Source organism: Aedes aegypti, chromosome 1 (assembly GCF_002204515.2).
Source record: "Aedes aegypti strain LVP_AGWG chromosome 1, AaegL5.0 Primary Assembly, whole genome shotgun sequence".
Taxonomy (NCBI): Eukaryota; Metazoa; Arthropoda; class Insecta; order Diptera; family Culicidae; genus Aedes; species Aedes aegypti.
The window spans coordinates 165,717,531-165,732,255 of record NC_035107.1 but is presented as its reverse complement, the minus strand read 5'-3'; the positions used below and the strand labels follow the sequence as shown (position 1 = coordinate 165,732,255).

Here is a 14,725-nt window from a genome sequence, read left to right as displayed (position 1 = left end):
ACTCTAATGAACACGCTATTATTTATACTATTGTAAAGATTTTAATTTAATTTACCACACACCTGGTCAATACGAGGCCTAAATGAGCTCAAATCTTTAAACGCGTTTTTCTCGATTGCATGCTTAAGAACATGGGACAATTATGCGTATAACGGCAGTTTGCCGAACATTGAAAAACTAGATTTTTGTTTCTTTCGGTATCAGATCACAAAAGTCATGTATTTTTTTCAATTCAAGAATTTTAAATTAAGTTCAGCCAGACATGATCCTTAAAAGAGACAAAATCTTGAAGGAGTTACAAATATGGAAAGTTTTTTATAGCAGTTGTAATCCACAATATCAGAACAAGTTTTAACTTTTTACTAAGAAACCATTCTTCTACCATTGTATTGTCCCAACATCGCACAGCCCTAGTTTGATGCATCTCCGCTTCGTATAGAGGAATATATGTAGAGGTCTTGCATGTCATGAGAGTATGGCCCGGGTGAATGAGTCAAGAGAAAGCGAGTAAAAAGGCCCAAAGATAATACGTTTATATTTTCCGTGATTTATAGGTGTATCCAACGTTATGAATGTTCCTTTATCGCCAGTATTAGCCGCATTAACACTTACGGTAGCGATTCTGTTTGCCGTAGTCTGCATCGTGCTGGTCACCATATATCGACGACATGCTAGCAAGTAAGTTTCGGAAAGTACATACAAGATAACGAGCACTTTCTCTCGTGGCCCAGCCGGCATATTCCGTACTCTGGTCCATGGGCTGAGTGTGTTTATTATTACAGCGCATTATCGTTCATCTTGTTTATGTTACTTTCCTGGGTGCTGGTAATCATTTCCGGTGCGCCTTTACCACAATGTTTATCGTTGTCGTTTCAGGAATTCCTCCAAGAAGCTAAAGTCTGCCAAAAACGCACATCTCACCTCGACCCCGATAGACTGCCAAATTGATTCATCTGCACACCATCATCACCACCATCATCATCAGACCCATGACCCCAATGGTATCCAGACGCCACTGGTGGACGGAAGTGGGACTCTCGGGCGACGAAGTCCACAAATGCCGGGAGAACCACCGGATGGGGATGAAACTGATCCGGACGTTATACCCAATCAGTACGGTAAGCATTTTCTCTATGGATAAACCTGATTGCATCGACTTTGAGTTGATTCATAGAAGAAGCACAGACAAACAGACGTAACACTGACGAAATTTCCATCGACCACTCATTTACCGATCATTTCAAATTCGCTATGTTACAAATCTCACAACCAGAGGCGCGCGCATCGTTTTTCTTCGCGTTTGACGTTCTACACTACCGCCATCTGCCGGTCTTGCAACATGCTCACCAGATGATGCGGGTGTAAACTGGGCGATGGATTTTGAGGAAATTTGTTCTAAGTGTTACGTCTGTTTGTCTGTGGAAGAAGCATTTCAAAACCGAATAACCTTCGTTATAAAATCAGAAAACGAACCACATTCTGATGAATATCATTTCGTCAACGGTTATTACATGAGTACGTTTTAATTATCCCTTTGTTTATGATTGGATAATCACCTCAAGAAGGGCTTTCTACGACACTAAGAGAGGTGGTTTTATTCACAATCAGCTCCGCTGTAATGGGAATAGCATGTCACCTTGTTCATAAAGAGACCATCATTACTTACCCTACAAGCCACAATTAGCAAACATTACTGCAGCCTGATGGAGGTAATTTCACTAATGTTGATGTCTCTATCGAAGAGGTCGTTTGTCGTATAATGTGAAAGTTGTTCGTTAATAAATTTTCAAAACTTTTAGATGTTCATGACTACGTTAAATTAAATCTAGAATGCCTAAACCGAGATCATGAATTTCAAAATCATATTTTGCATAATTTAACAAAGGGTTAACATATTAAAAAAAAAACACAATTTTGAAAAATTGCAAACACAACTATAAAACACATTTATTTATTGTCCTTCAAACAATATAAGTCTATAGTTCCAAAATAAGACGCCATTTTTTATTATATACGTATTGAACCTTTCCATGTTTGGTCAGGAAAAGCGCTTAATTGGTAATTAAAACTGAAACTCTTTTTTTATTTGATTTAAGATAATAATGAAAAACATGTTTTTTGCTGAAAAATAATGTTTTTTAAAACTTTATGCCATCGTATTTGCTCACTATACTAAAAAAAACTTTTTCATTCACAGAGCGAAGACCACCAAAAACCACTCTTCCGACGCCTTTATTTCGGAGTCCTTCAGCGCGTCTCATTCACCGAAACGGCGGTGAGCACTTGCTCCACGATGAGGAGCGCCATTGTGATGGATCCAGTCTGGCTTCGCTGACCGGATCGAACAATGAAGTACATCATTATTCGTTTAAGCCTAGCAAACAAATTGTGAGTAAATCGATTGAATGGTTATTTTATTACTATTAGCAGTGGAGCATATGCCAAATAGAGATTCCCCAAACATCCGATCCGAGTCAAACGATTTTTCAGCTTACAATTTCTCAACTTCATTAATAAGGTTTAAATCCTACAATGACCACTAGGGTGACACCGTTGGGAGATTCGAAATCTGACTCGGGTGAGTTGTTCTTATTTTGTACTGGAACGTTTAGCAGACGTAGAAGATGCAGCATAGTCAGGATTTTTTAACCGGCTAGTAGGTACTTCACCTGACCGAGAATGCCAGATAGACAGTTCACGAAAAAAGAGTAAATAAGGATGGCCAGAGGGGTCAGGCCTTAAGCTCAACTATGGGGTGGGTTTTTAACGTTGGACGATGTACATTACTTATGAAAAAAGGGATACGTTCGCCTGTGCTGGGCCGACGACTTCTGCAACCGAGAAAATAGAGAAAGGATCGTTGCGTTGGCGTGGTTGAGAGTGATGATTTTGTTGTTGGATAGGCCTTACCCGGATCGGAATCTTTCGGGGATCACACCGGTCGTGTATTCGTGAAGATTCTTGCAGGTTGATTGAAACGATGGTGTGGCTGCGTAGCGTAACTCCAGTTTGTTGGATGGGACTTGTGCAATCCTAGGCATTCTCTGAAGTGGATGGAGTTGGGTTCAGGTTGTAGAACCGTTACGCACGGGAGTAGAGTCAGGCTTCTATAAAAAAGCAAATATAGGCCGTCAATGAAGGTCGTTTGCGAGGGCATCGCAGATGCTTTCGGAAATGTTATTGGTTCTTCTGTGGTGTTCGTATAGAGGGCAGTGACATATTATATGTTCTGCTGAGTTGTGTACACCGCATTGTTCACACTCTTGACGGAAGGATCTGCCATCAAAGTTGTAGGCAAAATGGGTATGTTCGGTCCTAAGGCGCGAAATTAAATTAAGGGTTGCTGAATCCATTGCCGTTTTCAAAAATATCATACCACCTCAAGTTTTTGAGATATTGACTGTTGAAAATGCAAAATTAGACTATGTCATCCAACTTGCATGCAAGTTTGTCAGCTTGTATGGCAATTTATGCGTCTAATTTGCCACAGAACTCAAACTTCATGTGTATAACAATTATTATCAACAAAGTTCATAATACTTTTGATCCTCAAAAGATAGTTTTGATGGTTTTGAAAAGTATTGTATTTTACCATATAAGAGAAACGAAGAGTTTTGCGTGGAGACTGCGAGCATGTTAGAAAAATCGTTGTAATCTAAATTTAGTCGTGGAATTTCAACCAAATTACATCTGAAATGGAAGCTAAAGCACAGAGAACAGACATGGAGGCTCGAACAAAATTCCGTTAAAATCATCAGCGCCGCCAACGCAGACAGCGCGACATACAAACTCGTTTCGACCACACGATGGCACTAGTGAATGTTAACAGACATTGGCACACAAAGCAACGCTAGCGACAAGTGGCATTTTTTCTTGGTGACACTAGCGCCAAAGTGTAAAAAGCGGCGAAATTGAAGCTCTTATATTCTGATGACAGCGCCGCGAAACAGGAGCATAACGACATACTTTGAAATGACCAGTACAAAGCTTTACACACGCTGACCATTCAAGATGAACGTCTGTTCTCTGTGGCTAAAGTCATATATGGTATGTTCGGTCAGAGCCGTAGCGTGGCCTCACGGCGCCCTTGGCGAACCTCCCTTTGGGCGCCCCCAAGTCAATTTCGTTTTCATAATGCAAGTTTGTAAGTGATTTTCGTAAAACTTCCCATGTAAAGTTGATTTAGAGTGGGAAGGGCTCCATGTATGTCAATTTAATGTTATAAATTATAACATCAATATGGCTCATGAGGTGCTCTTCCTCACTCTAAATTAGTTTCAACTGTAGTTATACAGTAATGCTATCTTTACTCATACCGATTACACGATTCAATTGCAGCTTCAGCAGCATGGTTACTTGGGATAAATTTCAATAGCCATTGAAGACTCTTTTGAAATTATTATCGAAATCAACAAAATAAAATCATGTTGACACTTAAGTATTCACTTGTTCAGAGTACATTTAAATATTTTGTAATTATAAATGGAAGGTGTACACGATAGTCCTTCTTTAGAACTGTTGAAGATTATCTAAAAGATGCTCTGAAGTAAACACAAGAAAATTCATGAGGTGCATCTGCAGAAACAACTAAGAAATTCTTCTTCAAATCGTTGGACCATTTGTTTTAATTTATAAATGTCTTGAATACAATGTTTATACATTGGTATCAAAAATAATTGCAGAGGCTTTTAGAAACCTTATGTTGAATTTGCATAACAACTCCTCCTCAAAACATTTTTTTTAGTTGTTTTTCCAAGAGCCTCCCAATAAATGGAAGCAAATTCACCAAATCCTTTAAATAAAGTTAAATCAAAAAATATTTTTTTTGTTTCGACGAAATATTGTTAAGAACTTCAATTCCTAAATAGTAACATGTAAAAAATTGGAAATTATTCTATTGATTAATAAAAAGCGATAGAGACAATCGCAGAATTCGATGTGATTTTTTAAACACTTTTCACTCAATAGCCTGTTCTTAGTGATGTTTGTTTAAGTAATTCACTAGAGTAAGACTGCAACAGTTCTAGAACACCCAACAGGTGAAAAGTGATTTAAAATTTATTAGTGCTATATCATCTCCACATAATCAAAAATTTTCGAAAAAAAGAAATAAACAATTATCAATCGTGTCCATACTAGGAAAAAAAATTTATTCTTCCAAGCTCGTGCTTGTTTTTCACTGACATGGAATTCTCTGAAAATGTTGTTCTGGTTTCTGTGAAAGTTAATATTTTTTGAATATTTTGACGAGCTGCTCAGAAGTTTATAAAAGAAATCCTCCCAAAACTCACCTTGCAAACCGTGTTTATTCTAGAATCCGTGTAAAAAGAACCGTGTTAATTCTAAAATCCGTGTGTATAAGAAAAAAAGATGTCGTTGTAATTCCAAAATTCATGTAAATAAGATAAAAAAAATCGGTGTTGATTCCGAATTCCGTGCAAAAAAAGTACCGTGTTAATTTTGAAAGGCGTGTGAAAAAAGCCGTGTAAAAAGAAAATGTTCTGAGAGGAGCTCTAATTGAATAAATCTCTAGCTCGTTTAATGCATTTTAGCGCCCCCCAAAGGCTGGCGCCCTTGGCGGGTGCCAACCTGGCCAACCGCACGCTACGGCACTGTGTTCGGTGGATTAGATCACAAGAATTTTTATTGAATCATACTTTAAATTTCATGTAAACATCAACGATAACAGTGTTTTATACAACTTTGACTACCTGTAGCTAAACATTTTGATGTGCTAGAACATTTCTGAGAATGACATCTGATACAGAAACCCAAAATCTACAAAATTTGATTCTTGAGACACACACAAATGTCATTTTTGTTACGCTGTGTTATTTTATTAGGTACTTACGCTTATTGTTGAACCGGGATCGGAAATCACAGTTCTCAGATGGTGAGTTTTTTGACTGTGATGATGAAGATGATGTATTTTTACTGCTCTTATTTTTGCGTCCATGAGATGAGTCCTCTCGTGGTGTAGAGGTAACGCGCCCTATCTAGTGAGCAGGGATTGAATCCTGAGAAAATTGAGAGAATCTCTCACGTATCGCTCTCTGTAACTATCATAACATGCTGCACATTATGAAAGACTGTTTATCGTATACTGCTACAAGTTTGATCAGATTGGGGGGATAGTAGTGCATGATAAAACCCCTCTAAACATGCTTCAAGCCTGGGGGACACTGTTGTTATTGGAAGTTCGTGGATTGTTTATCTTGCCAGTAAAAAAAACACCTATCCCCAACGGTAAACAAGCGAGAAAAATGGATTTTATCATCGCTCTCTCGTTGGGGCTCTCGCTCGCTGCTTCCATTTATCAGACTTGTTACACCTTGCGATACAATGACGATCGTGGACCGCAACAGATGGGATGTTTTTCTTTGCTTGCTTTGATCGTGCTTCATTCTCAAATGAGAGCGAATTCTGCAACGCCTGCTAGTGAGCATGGGTCAAGAGTTCTATTCTCACCGAGAAGACGTTTTTTTCGAAAATTTCACATCAATTTGTTCCTCTAATCCAATTGCAAAGTATATGTTTAGTATTTCAGTAGTTGTTCAGCCAATGATGTTTTGAAAAGCCTGAAGTTCGTAGATACAAGTGTCAGTTTGAACAAATTTTAATGCCAAATTATGAAAACTAATAGAAGTAAAATACAGTGTCACATTAAAAATTTAAGTTTCTAGGGGGCTATTATATGTTTAGGGCGTCTTTGAACCGCTCCCCCCCTTGCCTCTTTTTAGATCCTGCAATTAATTTGATTGATATCCTTTCTCAAACGTCATTTTCCGAAGAAATTTCAAATTTAAGATCAATGTTTACATTGGAAATCAAATTTTACTCAAACACTTTCAAGTTCGAGCGTTTTATTTGGTTCAGGTATATATTACAACGGGGCGATTTAAAATTTAAAAATGTTTCAAAATACAATCTCCCATATCTTTGTTACTGTTCTTACCATAAAAATTGTGTTATGTGAAATTTTTAGCTTTGTATGTGGTGATTTAAAGGTGGACCAAAGACAATCTAGATTAATATGGAAATTACTATGGAGAAATTTTGAAAAATGTTGCATGCACGTTAGTAATGTTACGTAAGTACAAACTACTATGGGATGATAAATTTGTACTTACATTCCAGAATTAACGTGTAAGGATGAAAATTTCTCCATAGTAATTTTCACATAAACCTACATCGACTCTGGGTCACCTATAAATCACCACCTAGAAAGCTGAAAATTTCACAAAACGCTATTTTTATTGTAAGGATGGTTATAAATATATGGGAGATAGGATCTTCATATTTTTAAAAAAAAAATGAACAGCCCTAATATTACAAATTGATAAGAGCAGGAAGTATGCCAGCTTGAGTGGAATAATATCGTGTTTTAAATTCCGTAAAATTTTGCTTTTCCAAGCCAACAATTCAATGTTGTATACTTCCTTGTCATCCTCTTTTTGACAACGCATAAGCATTGTATTCAATTACATCCGAGTTCAGACATTGTTGCACCTTCACAATAATTAACCATGAATGCCGTAATCTGCCACCTTTCCAGCATAGCTCTACCATAAATTGGCAGTCGTTCATACGAAGGACTGCTTGCGCTTGTACGTTGGCAACATAACGCTACCGCATTGTGTACTACAATGGTAAACCGCACTCTGAAGCTTGGCAACTTTCCACAATTTCGAGTTGATTGTTTTAAAAACCACTTTGTCTCTTTGGAGTGGTATTTCTTAGCCTTTTGCTTCGGGGCCTCAGTGGTGTGCCATACCTCGAAAGAGATGTATTATACGTAATACACTTTTCCCATCAGGGCATTTGCCTGCGGTGAATAAATTAAACCGTAAAGTATATTTATCGTGAAAATTTATTTTATGGACTGTACGAGTGACAAAGTGATACGGAAATACCACTGGTCTCCGTTTGTGGAAGTTTCCTACATCTTCTTCATTTTCTTTGGTTACCACCATTTCGGACTTTGTCCTCTCGACGGTTTACTGCTTTTCCGAATACGAGGAAGTATCCCGGGACTTTGCCAACATCAACACCGCATTCGATATTTCTTTCCGTCTCCTTGGTGGACTTCATGATGAGAGTACTATCTGAAGTAATTTATCTCGACGCAAATTAAAGGCAGAATGCTTTATCGTTTAATTATACGGTTAATTTAATGCAGGAAAAGGTTTATTGCCCAACTCACACTTCTAATTTGACAAAGATGTCGCTGTACGCTTGACTGTCCGCTTGACTCAGGGAGTGGCCTCTGTTACCGAGCCTAATCCTATGTAGCTGAATTTATGAGGTAGGTAACGGAAAACAAGCTTCGCAATTTGTTTGGAGGCATTACATTTCGTATTTTCAGTTTTTTTTTTCGAGAATTAAATTCCTAGTTAAAAACAATATATTTAAGAAGTACGTCTTCCTTTTGCCTTTAACAATATAGCAATCACACTAAAAAAAATCTCATTTTTGTAGATGACGCAGTTGTCGATACTGGCGTAATTGATCATGACACAAATTGAAATTTGAATTATTTTAAATCCACAATGACGTAAACATGTTTCACATCAGTTCTGTTTGGAGACATGACCAGCAGTATTTTGTCGCTTGACTTGATTTTACAGTATAATTACTTAAAATTACTCGAACGATGGCATAATCCATCGCAGAACGTGGGTGAAACGTCACACGCCTTAGGAGTAAACAAAACATGTAGGGGAAGTGGAAGTAAAATGAACAGCGATGGTAAAATGAATACCGTGCCTTTTATCGAGGAAAAACTAATTTCAATTAATTTTTATTAAGCATGGGCGATTTAGAGCATAAATAAGAGTGATCAAGTTGATACGGGCATTGAAAAAAATCGTGAGTTTAACAAACATTTTTGAAAATTTTCATTGCGTTCCTGAAAATATAGTTATTGATGACTGTAACCCATTCAAAATCAACTTTAAATGTATCAGATTTGACATCATATCATAACGCTATTTACCTCACTGAAAACCCTCAAAACTCCCGAGCTAAAAGTTACGTCAGTTCTAATTTTCAAACGTGGTTTTCTAAAATCTAAGTTTTCGTTAATATTTTCACATTAATTGACCTCCGTATCAACCCGAACACTCCGATTTATGCTCTAAATCGTCCGTGTGTGATAAAAATTCAATCAAATTTGTTTTTTTTTTCTCGATAACAGGCACTGTGGTCATTTGACCACCCCTGTTCATTTTGCCACCACTTCCCCTATTTTGCATGATATTCGTTCTACCACCAACTGCTGTTCATTTTTCCATTTACATATCTTTGCCTGAATTCGTGTCGCTGCTCTAGATAACATCCCTCAATTTGGTGTTGTGCGTTCGAACTGTATAAATTCCTCTTTTTTCTATTAGAAGCAAAACGATGTCTTTAAGGTGTTTATTTTACCACCAATTCCCCTATGAGGCAAGAGATTTTTTTCTTTCTAGTCAAATCTTTGATGTGATTATTATTTCAGTGCGAAGAACTTAACTTGACAGATTTTAAATCCAAATAAAAGTGAATGAAGAGTTTTAAGTGTTTAGTCTACAGTTGCCCTATTTATGACAAGACATGAAGAATGAGCCGTCGCATGATATGCTTTGGTGTCAAAATCGAAATGTCCCCTATGCAAGGTTCCCCCGGGGCACTGGGCGGTGCCATGAGTGGCCAAATCTGTACAAGACTCATTTTCAACTTATAATAGGGTATTTTATGATAAGCTAGGGAGAAAACAATATTGCGCGACATATTTTGAGTGAATAAATTGTTTGATCCCAATTCGGATCCACTACCGGCACCGATTCCGGGGAAATGGCCATGTATTGGTTGTTTCTGGACCAATATTAATACTTGGAGCACCAATCGCTTCAGAATTAGATCTTCTATCTTCATGTGTAGTAAAATTTTGATTTTTTAGCCGAGACCTTTGCTAAAAACACGTCAAAATTTTACTGCATAAGACATGCTTCCGGAAATCCGGATTATCACCGGTATCCGGTGGTCATAGTTCATCTCCGTGGATGCACCTCAAAACTAGATTAGTTGACCCGTCCATTACTTCTTAAAGAATTGAAATCGGTCAATTTTTGTCAAAGTTACAGCATTCCAAAGTTGGCCCCTATTTTTTGCCTGTCCCAGTTATTTCGACAACCCCCTGTATATCAAATATTCCATCATTTGCGATACTTTAAAAATGGGGAGGGTACAAAAAAGGGGGGAGGGCTCCCTGCAAACTACAACTCTTCATATTGTATTTAAAGTTGAAAACATTATATGGCACATGAATTCCCCTGTCCTGAATATAAAACACTGTGTCGGTTTATTGATTAGATTAGATTTTTAAATAAAAAATGCAAAAAGTTCAAGTATATTTTAAAAATGACCTGGGGCAGACACGAACATTCTGAAAACGCCATTATTTTTGTTTATTTTTATACTTTCAAGCCCGGGTTGTCCGGTCTCTGTGCATTCATATCGACTTTTTTTGTCGAACAGTGATATTGTTGAAATAGGTATAAGTATCTACAATCAGTGTCCGAAGAAATGAGCGGGGAATGTTTACAGCACACAACATGAACACTAGTAAAATAGCTACATTTGCTCACAAAACCACGAGTGAAATATAAAATCAGAAGTAATTTTGCGTCATTTTACTCGGTCGGTTTTTTTACATGTCGGTTTTATATGACACAAAATTATATGACTTTTTCGAAGTGTCTTCTTCTTCTTTTCTGGCGTCACGTCCCAACTGGAACAAAGCCTGCTTCTTAGATTAGTGTTCTTATGAGCACTTCCACAGTTATTAACTGAGAGCTTTCTTTGCCGATTGACCATTTTTGCATGTGTATATCGTGTGGCAGGTACGAAGATACTCTATGCCCTGGGAATCGAGAAAATTTCCATTACGAAAAGATCCTCGACCTGAATAGCTGCGCGTTTACCGCTACGGCTATGTGGACCCCGTGTGTGGGAGTAATTAAGCTAGTTTCGTGGACGGCCGCTCGACATTGGACAAAATCTTTACAGTACGGCAAATTCTCCAAAAAATATTCGGGAATATCAGGTTCCAACGCATCACATGTTAATTGATTTTCAAGCAGCATACGACAGTACCCAAGCAACCAATAGTTCGGATTGTACTTAAGCAGTGAACTCCGTAGTTTACTTTTGGTATAAATCTAGTTTCATTGAAACTTTCTCGCTGATTAAGAGATCACTGCGGATATTAAATGAACTTGATTCTCAAAAGAGTAACTCATGAACTCATCAACAACTTGAAAGTTCAGAACAAGTTCGAATTGAACTTATTTTGTACTTGAAGGTAAACATCAAACTTAAACGAACTTTATATAAACTGTAAAGTCCGGTTAATTACTTAAAAAGTAAGCTGATTAAGCCAAAACATGCCCTTTTATCCGAACTTCTGGTTGCTTGGGTACTGACCGCGTAGAGCTATGGAGGACCATGGACAAGAACAGCTTTCTCGGGAAGCTCACAAGACTGATAAGAGCGACGATAGACGGTGTGCAACTGCATGAAGATTTCGGCAAAAGCAGCATGCTGCTCTAAATTATGTCACTGAGTGCAGATGGTGTTGAAAAGTATTGTCAAGCCTTTCTAGGAACTCTAAACGTTCGGAAGAACTGGAAAAGTATCTTTCAAGATCGACGAAGAATAAGCTCTACAATATTTCCGAATGAAAAGTGTCGAAGTTAAGGCTTTTCTGTAATTCCTTACTGTTTTGAATTCTGAGCAATTGTTTGCACTTTATGTTTTTAAATAGTGGAGAATTTTGATGTGTCATTTTAAATTTTTGTTGGTTATTTTGTTGTTATAGAAAATCAATCACGTATGCTGATGGACATTGATGAAGTTGTGATTTTCTGATTCTTTTTTTCTGCTAAAGATAAGTTGACATTATCTTGATTCTAAAGGATAACATAACAAACAGTTGTAAAATAGTAATCAATTTGTCTATGGTTTACGGTTCAGATCAAGAATTTTGAGATATAATTTTGACATCATCATAATATTGACGTAATTCAGAGAGGACCAACGTTTCAAATTTCCCTTATTGAAAAACGTTCTCTTCTTCTTTTTGGCATAACATCAGAATCTGCTCCTCAGTTGAGTGTACTTTATTAGCACTTACATAGTTATTTAGTGAGAGATTTTTTTGGTAATTCTCGCGTTACATTTGAAAAGGACATAAGTTACATGTAGAGTATCCCTTTGTTTACTTTCTCTTCGATCAATAACTTTTCTGCCGCGTTTTTTTTTTTTTGTACGAAATGCTATCGAAACATTTTCTTACGTCTATAGTGAAAAATATCCCAGAAGCTTTAGTATTGCACTGTTATAATCGAAAGAGAGCGATAGAGGAGAGAATACTTTATTGTTGCATAGAACCTTCTGAAAAAATACGTGAGAATTCACCATTTTTGCATTTGTATATCGTGTGGTTTTAAAAGCTCGACGGTGCCCTGCAAACTCGAGAAAATTTCCAACCAAAAAACAAATCTTCATCACTGGTATTCGAACCCATGACCCTAGACTTGGGCTTGCCAGATAGCTGCACGTTAACCACTCCGAACAGCCCTAATGTTACCATGACATCATTCTATGCGTAATTTAAAGAGAGGAGAGGGGAGGGCTTTGGAATTAGCGCCTTAGAAGTGATGCACCCCCTCTAAAAAATTAAGCTTTCGAGCTGAGATTGCATTTTGAGTTTGAGAATATATTACGCTAATGAACACAAGTGTTCAATTTGTTTACTTACCTTAAAAATGAATTTCAGTTGTTCAGTCGTCGTTTTCTTTATTTTTAAGTTCTTTTTCCGTACCCTTTTGCTTCCAATAACATCTCATTACGTTCCGTCTAGTTGTTTTCCTCCATCGAATCCCGTAATTTTCATAGCCAGTAGTTGAGAAGAGAAGTCCAATATCCAGTGAAGTCAATCCAATCCAATACGAATCCATCATCCAATAGTCGAGTCCAATTTACATGCAATAGTTCAGTCCAATTAGAATCCAGAGCTTAAAGTCCAGTAGAATTCAATTCAGCAAAAACCTCCATCTTGCAGTTGTTCGTTCTGTTTGTTCCGTTCCCGTTGTTACCTGTAAATAAAAAAAATAGAAAAGACATTAATGTCGTTATCAACTTACCCAATTAAACACTAAAATATGTTTACTCACACGGTTTATCCGATGGTATTTGATTGCCGTTCCACCGTTTAATTGAAGGATTATGTTTCTTTTGTTTTCACTTTGCTGCACAGCCAATTCAGATTACCGACCCCAGTAAAATTTTACTGGGTTTTGGAACTACGGATTTTTCGGTAATTTTTACGATTACTGAAAAAACCCAGTAAAGCAAAACATGTTTTGATTGATGGAGATTACTGACTTAGTCAGAAAAATTGTAGAGCGTTTTTACTGGCTTTCCAGTTGTCCATGCTTCACGCTTTGCTCCTCCGGATTTTTTTTTTCAAAAACAATACAAATAAAAACCCAAGCCACATTATTAAGCATTTTTCGTGTGAATAAACATCTACGGTACGCTCGTATCTCAGTGGAAGTAATCGAAAAATGTGTGACAAAATCATTATTATTTGGTTGGTTTGCATACAGGAGGCAAACTCAATGATGCAGATGTACTTTCCTCTTGTATGGAAACCAACCGAATTTACCAACGTAAGAGCAGTTCAAATCGTGCTGAGCCTTTTTGGTTGCTTAAAATTGTTGAGTTTGTCACTAAATGTCGACTACTTACCACGCGAAAGCGCAAAATAGGCGCAGGAAAGGTTTGGTTGCCGTGGACGTGTCTCCTGGCGCCGGCCGGATGATTCTACAGCAGGAGATTCTCATTTGACACTTTCCCGCATGCGCATCAGTTTGTTTTGATTTGATTTTGACGACAAGTCAGTAAAAAATATCCAGTACTGAATAGTCGGTAATTGTTTTAACTGACTTTTCGCCCTGTTCGGTAATGTTGCAAAATTGGGTCTGACAGCTACCGTAGTTCAGTAAAAACCGAAAATTATTACTGAACCTCAGAAGTTTTCAATCAAAAAGCTGAAAGTTCGGTATTTTTTATGGTTTACAATTCGTACCCAGTATAAAAAATTACCAAACAAGCAAATCGTGATTGAGTGTGTGCATATTTTCCATTTTGTTGCGTCCATTCTGACCGACGGTTTGACGTTTGTCGGGATGGCATACACGCTCGTTCAAATCTAGTCAAAAGAGAGTAACTTTGACTCACTTTTGAAGTTTCAAGTTAGCTGTCAAAAGTGAGTAACTTTATTTTATCAAAATGAGTTTTTACTCAACCATGAAAGAAAACGACCTTACTCACTATTGAGTAAACACAAACATATTTGACTCGCTTTGTAAACGTCAAAGGCTTGTGAAAATTTCGCGCGCTCGAACTGACAAATCCTCCGTTGTGGTGAAATTTCATCCGACGGTGATATCGGACTGTTTTCAAAAACAATCAAGACAAAAGCCTAGCCGGCAGAGCAATGACAGTTAGTTTGCTTAAAACTTCGCTTCGGAAGTCCAATTGGCGAATTCCAGATTAGTGCTACGAAGTCAATAATTCTGATATCAAGTGAAGCGAGGTCGGAGTGAAAATGACCAAGTCCTGGTTTTGATCGAACAACCGCAAAAAAAATATAAACAGTAAGTTTTACCGCCGTACTTTT

The 14,725-nt window shown here is 37.5% G+C and overlaps 1 protein-coding gene across 1 annotated transcript in view; it reads left to right on the top strand.

The window, feature by feature from the left end:
* Window positions 1–14,725, top strand: part of LOC5570293 (hemicentin-1) — a 409,353-nt gene that overhangs the window by 380,138 nt on the left and 14,490 nt on the right. Inside the window, exons 14-16 of the mRNA XM_021853033.1 lie at window positions 555–678; window positions 877–1,118; window positions 2,198–2,388. Coding sequence (XP_021708725.1) covers window positions 555–678; window positions 877–1,118; window positions 2,198–2,388 — 557 coding nt within the window. The remainder of the gene's footprint in view (window positions 1–554; window positions 679–876; window positions 1,119–2,197; window positions 2,389–14,725) is intronic.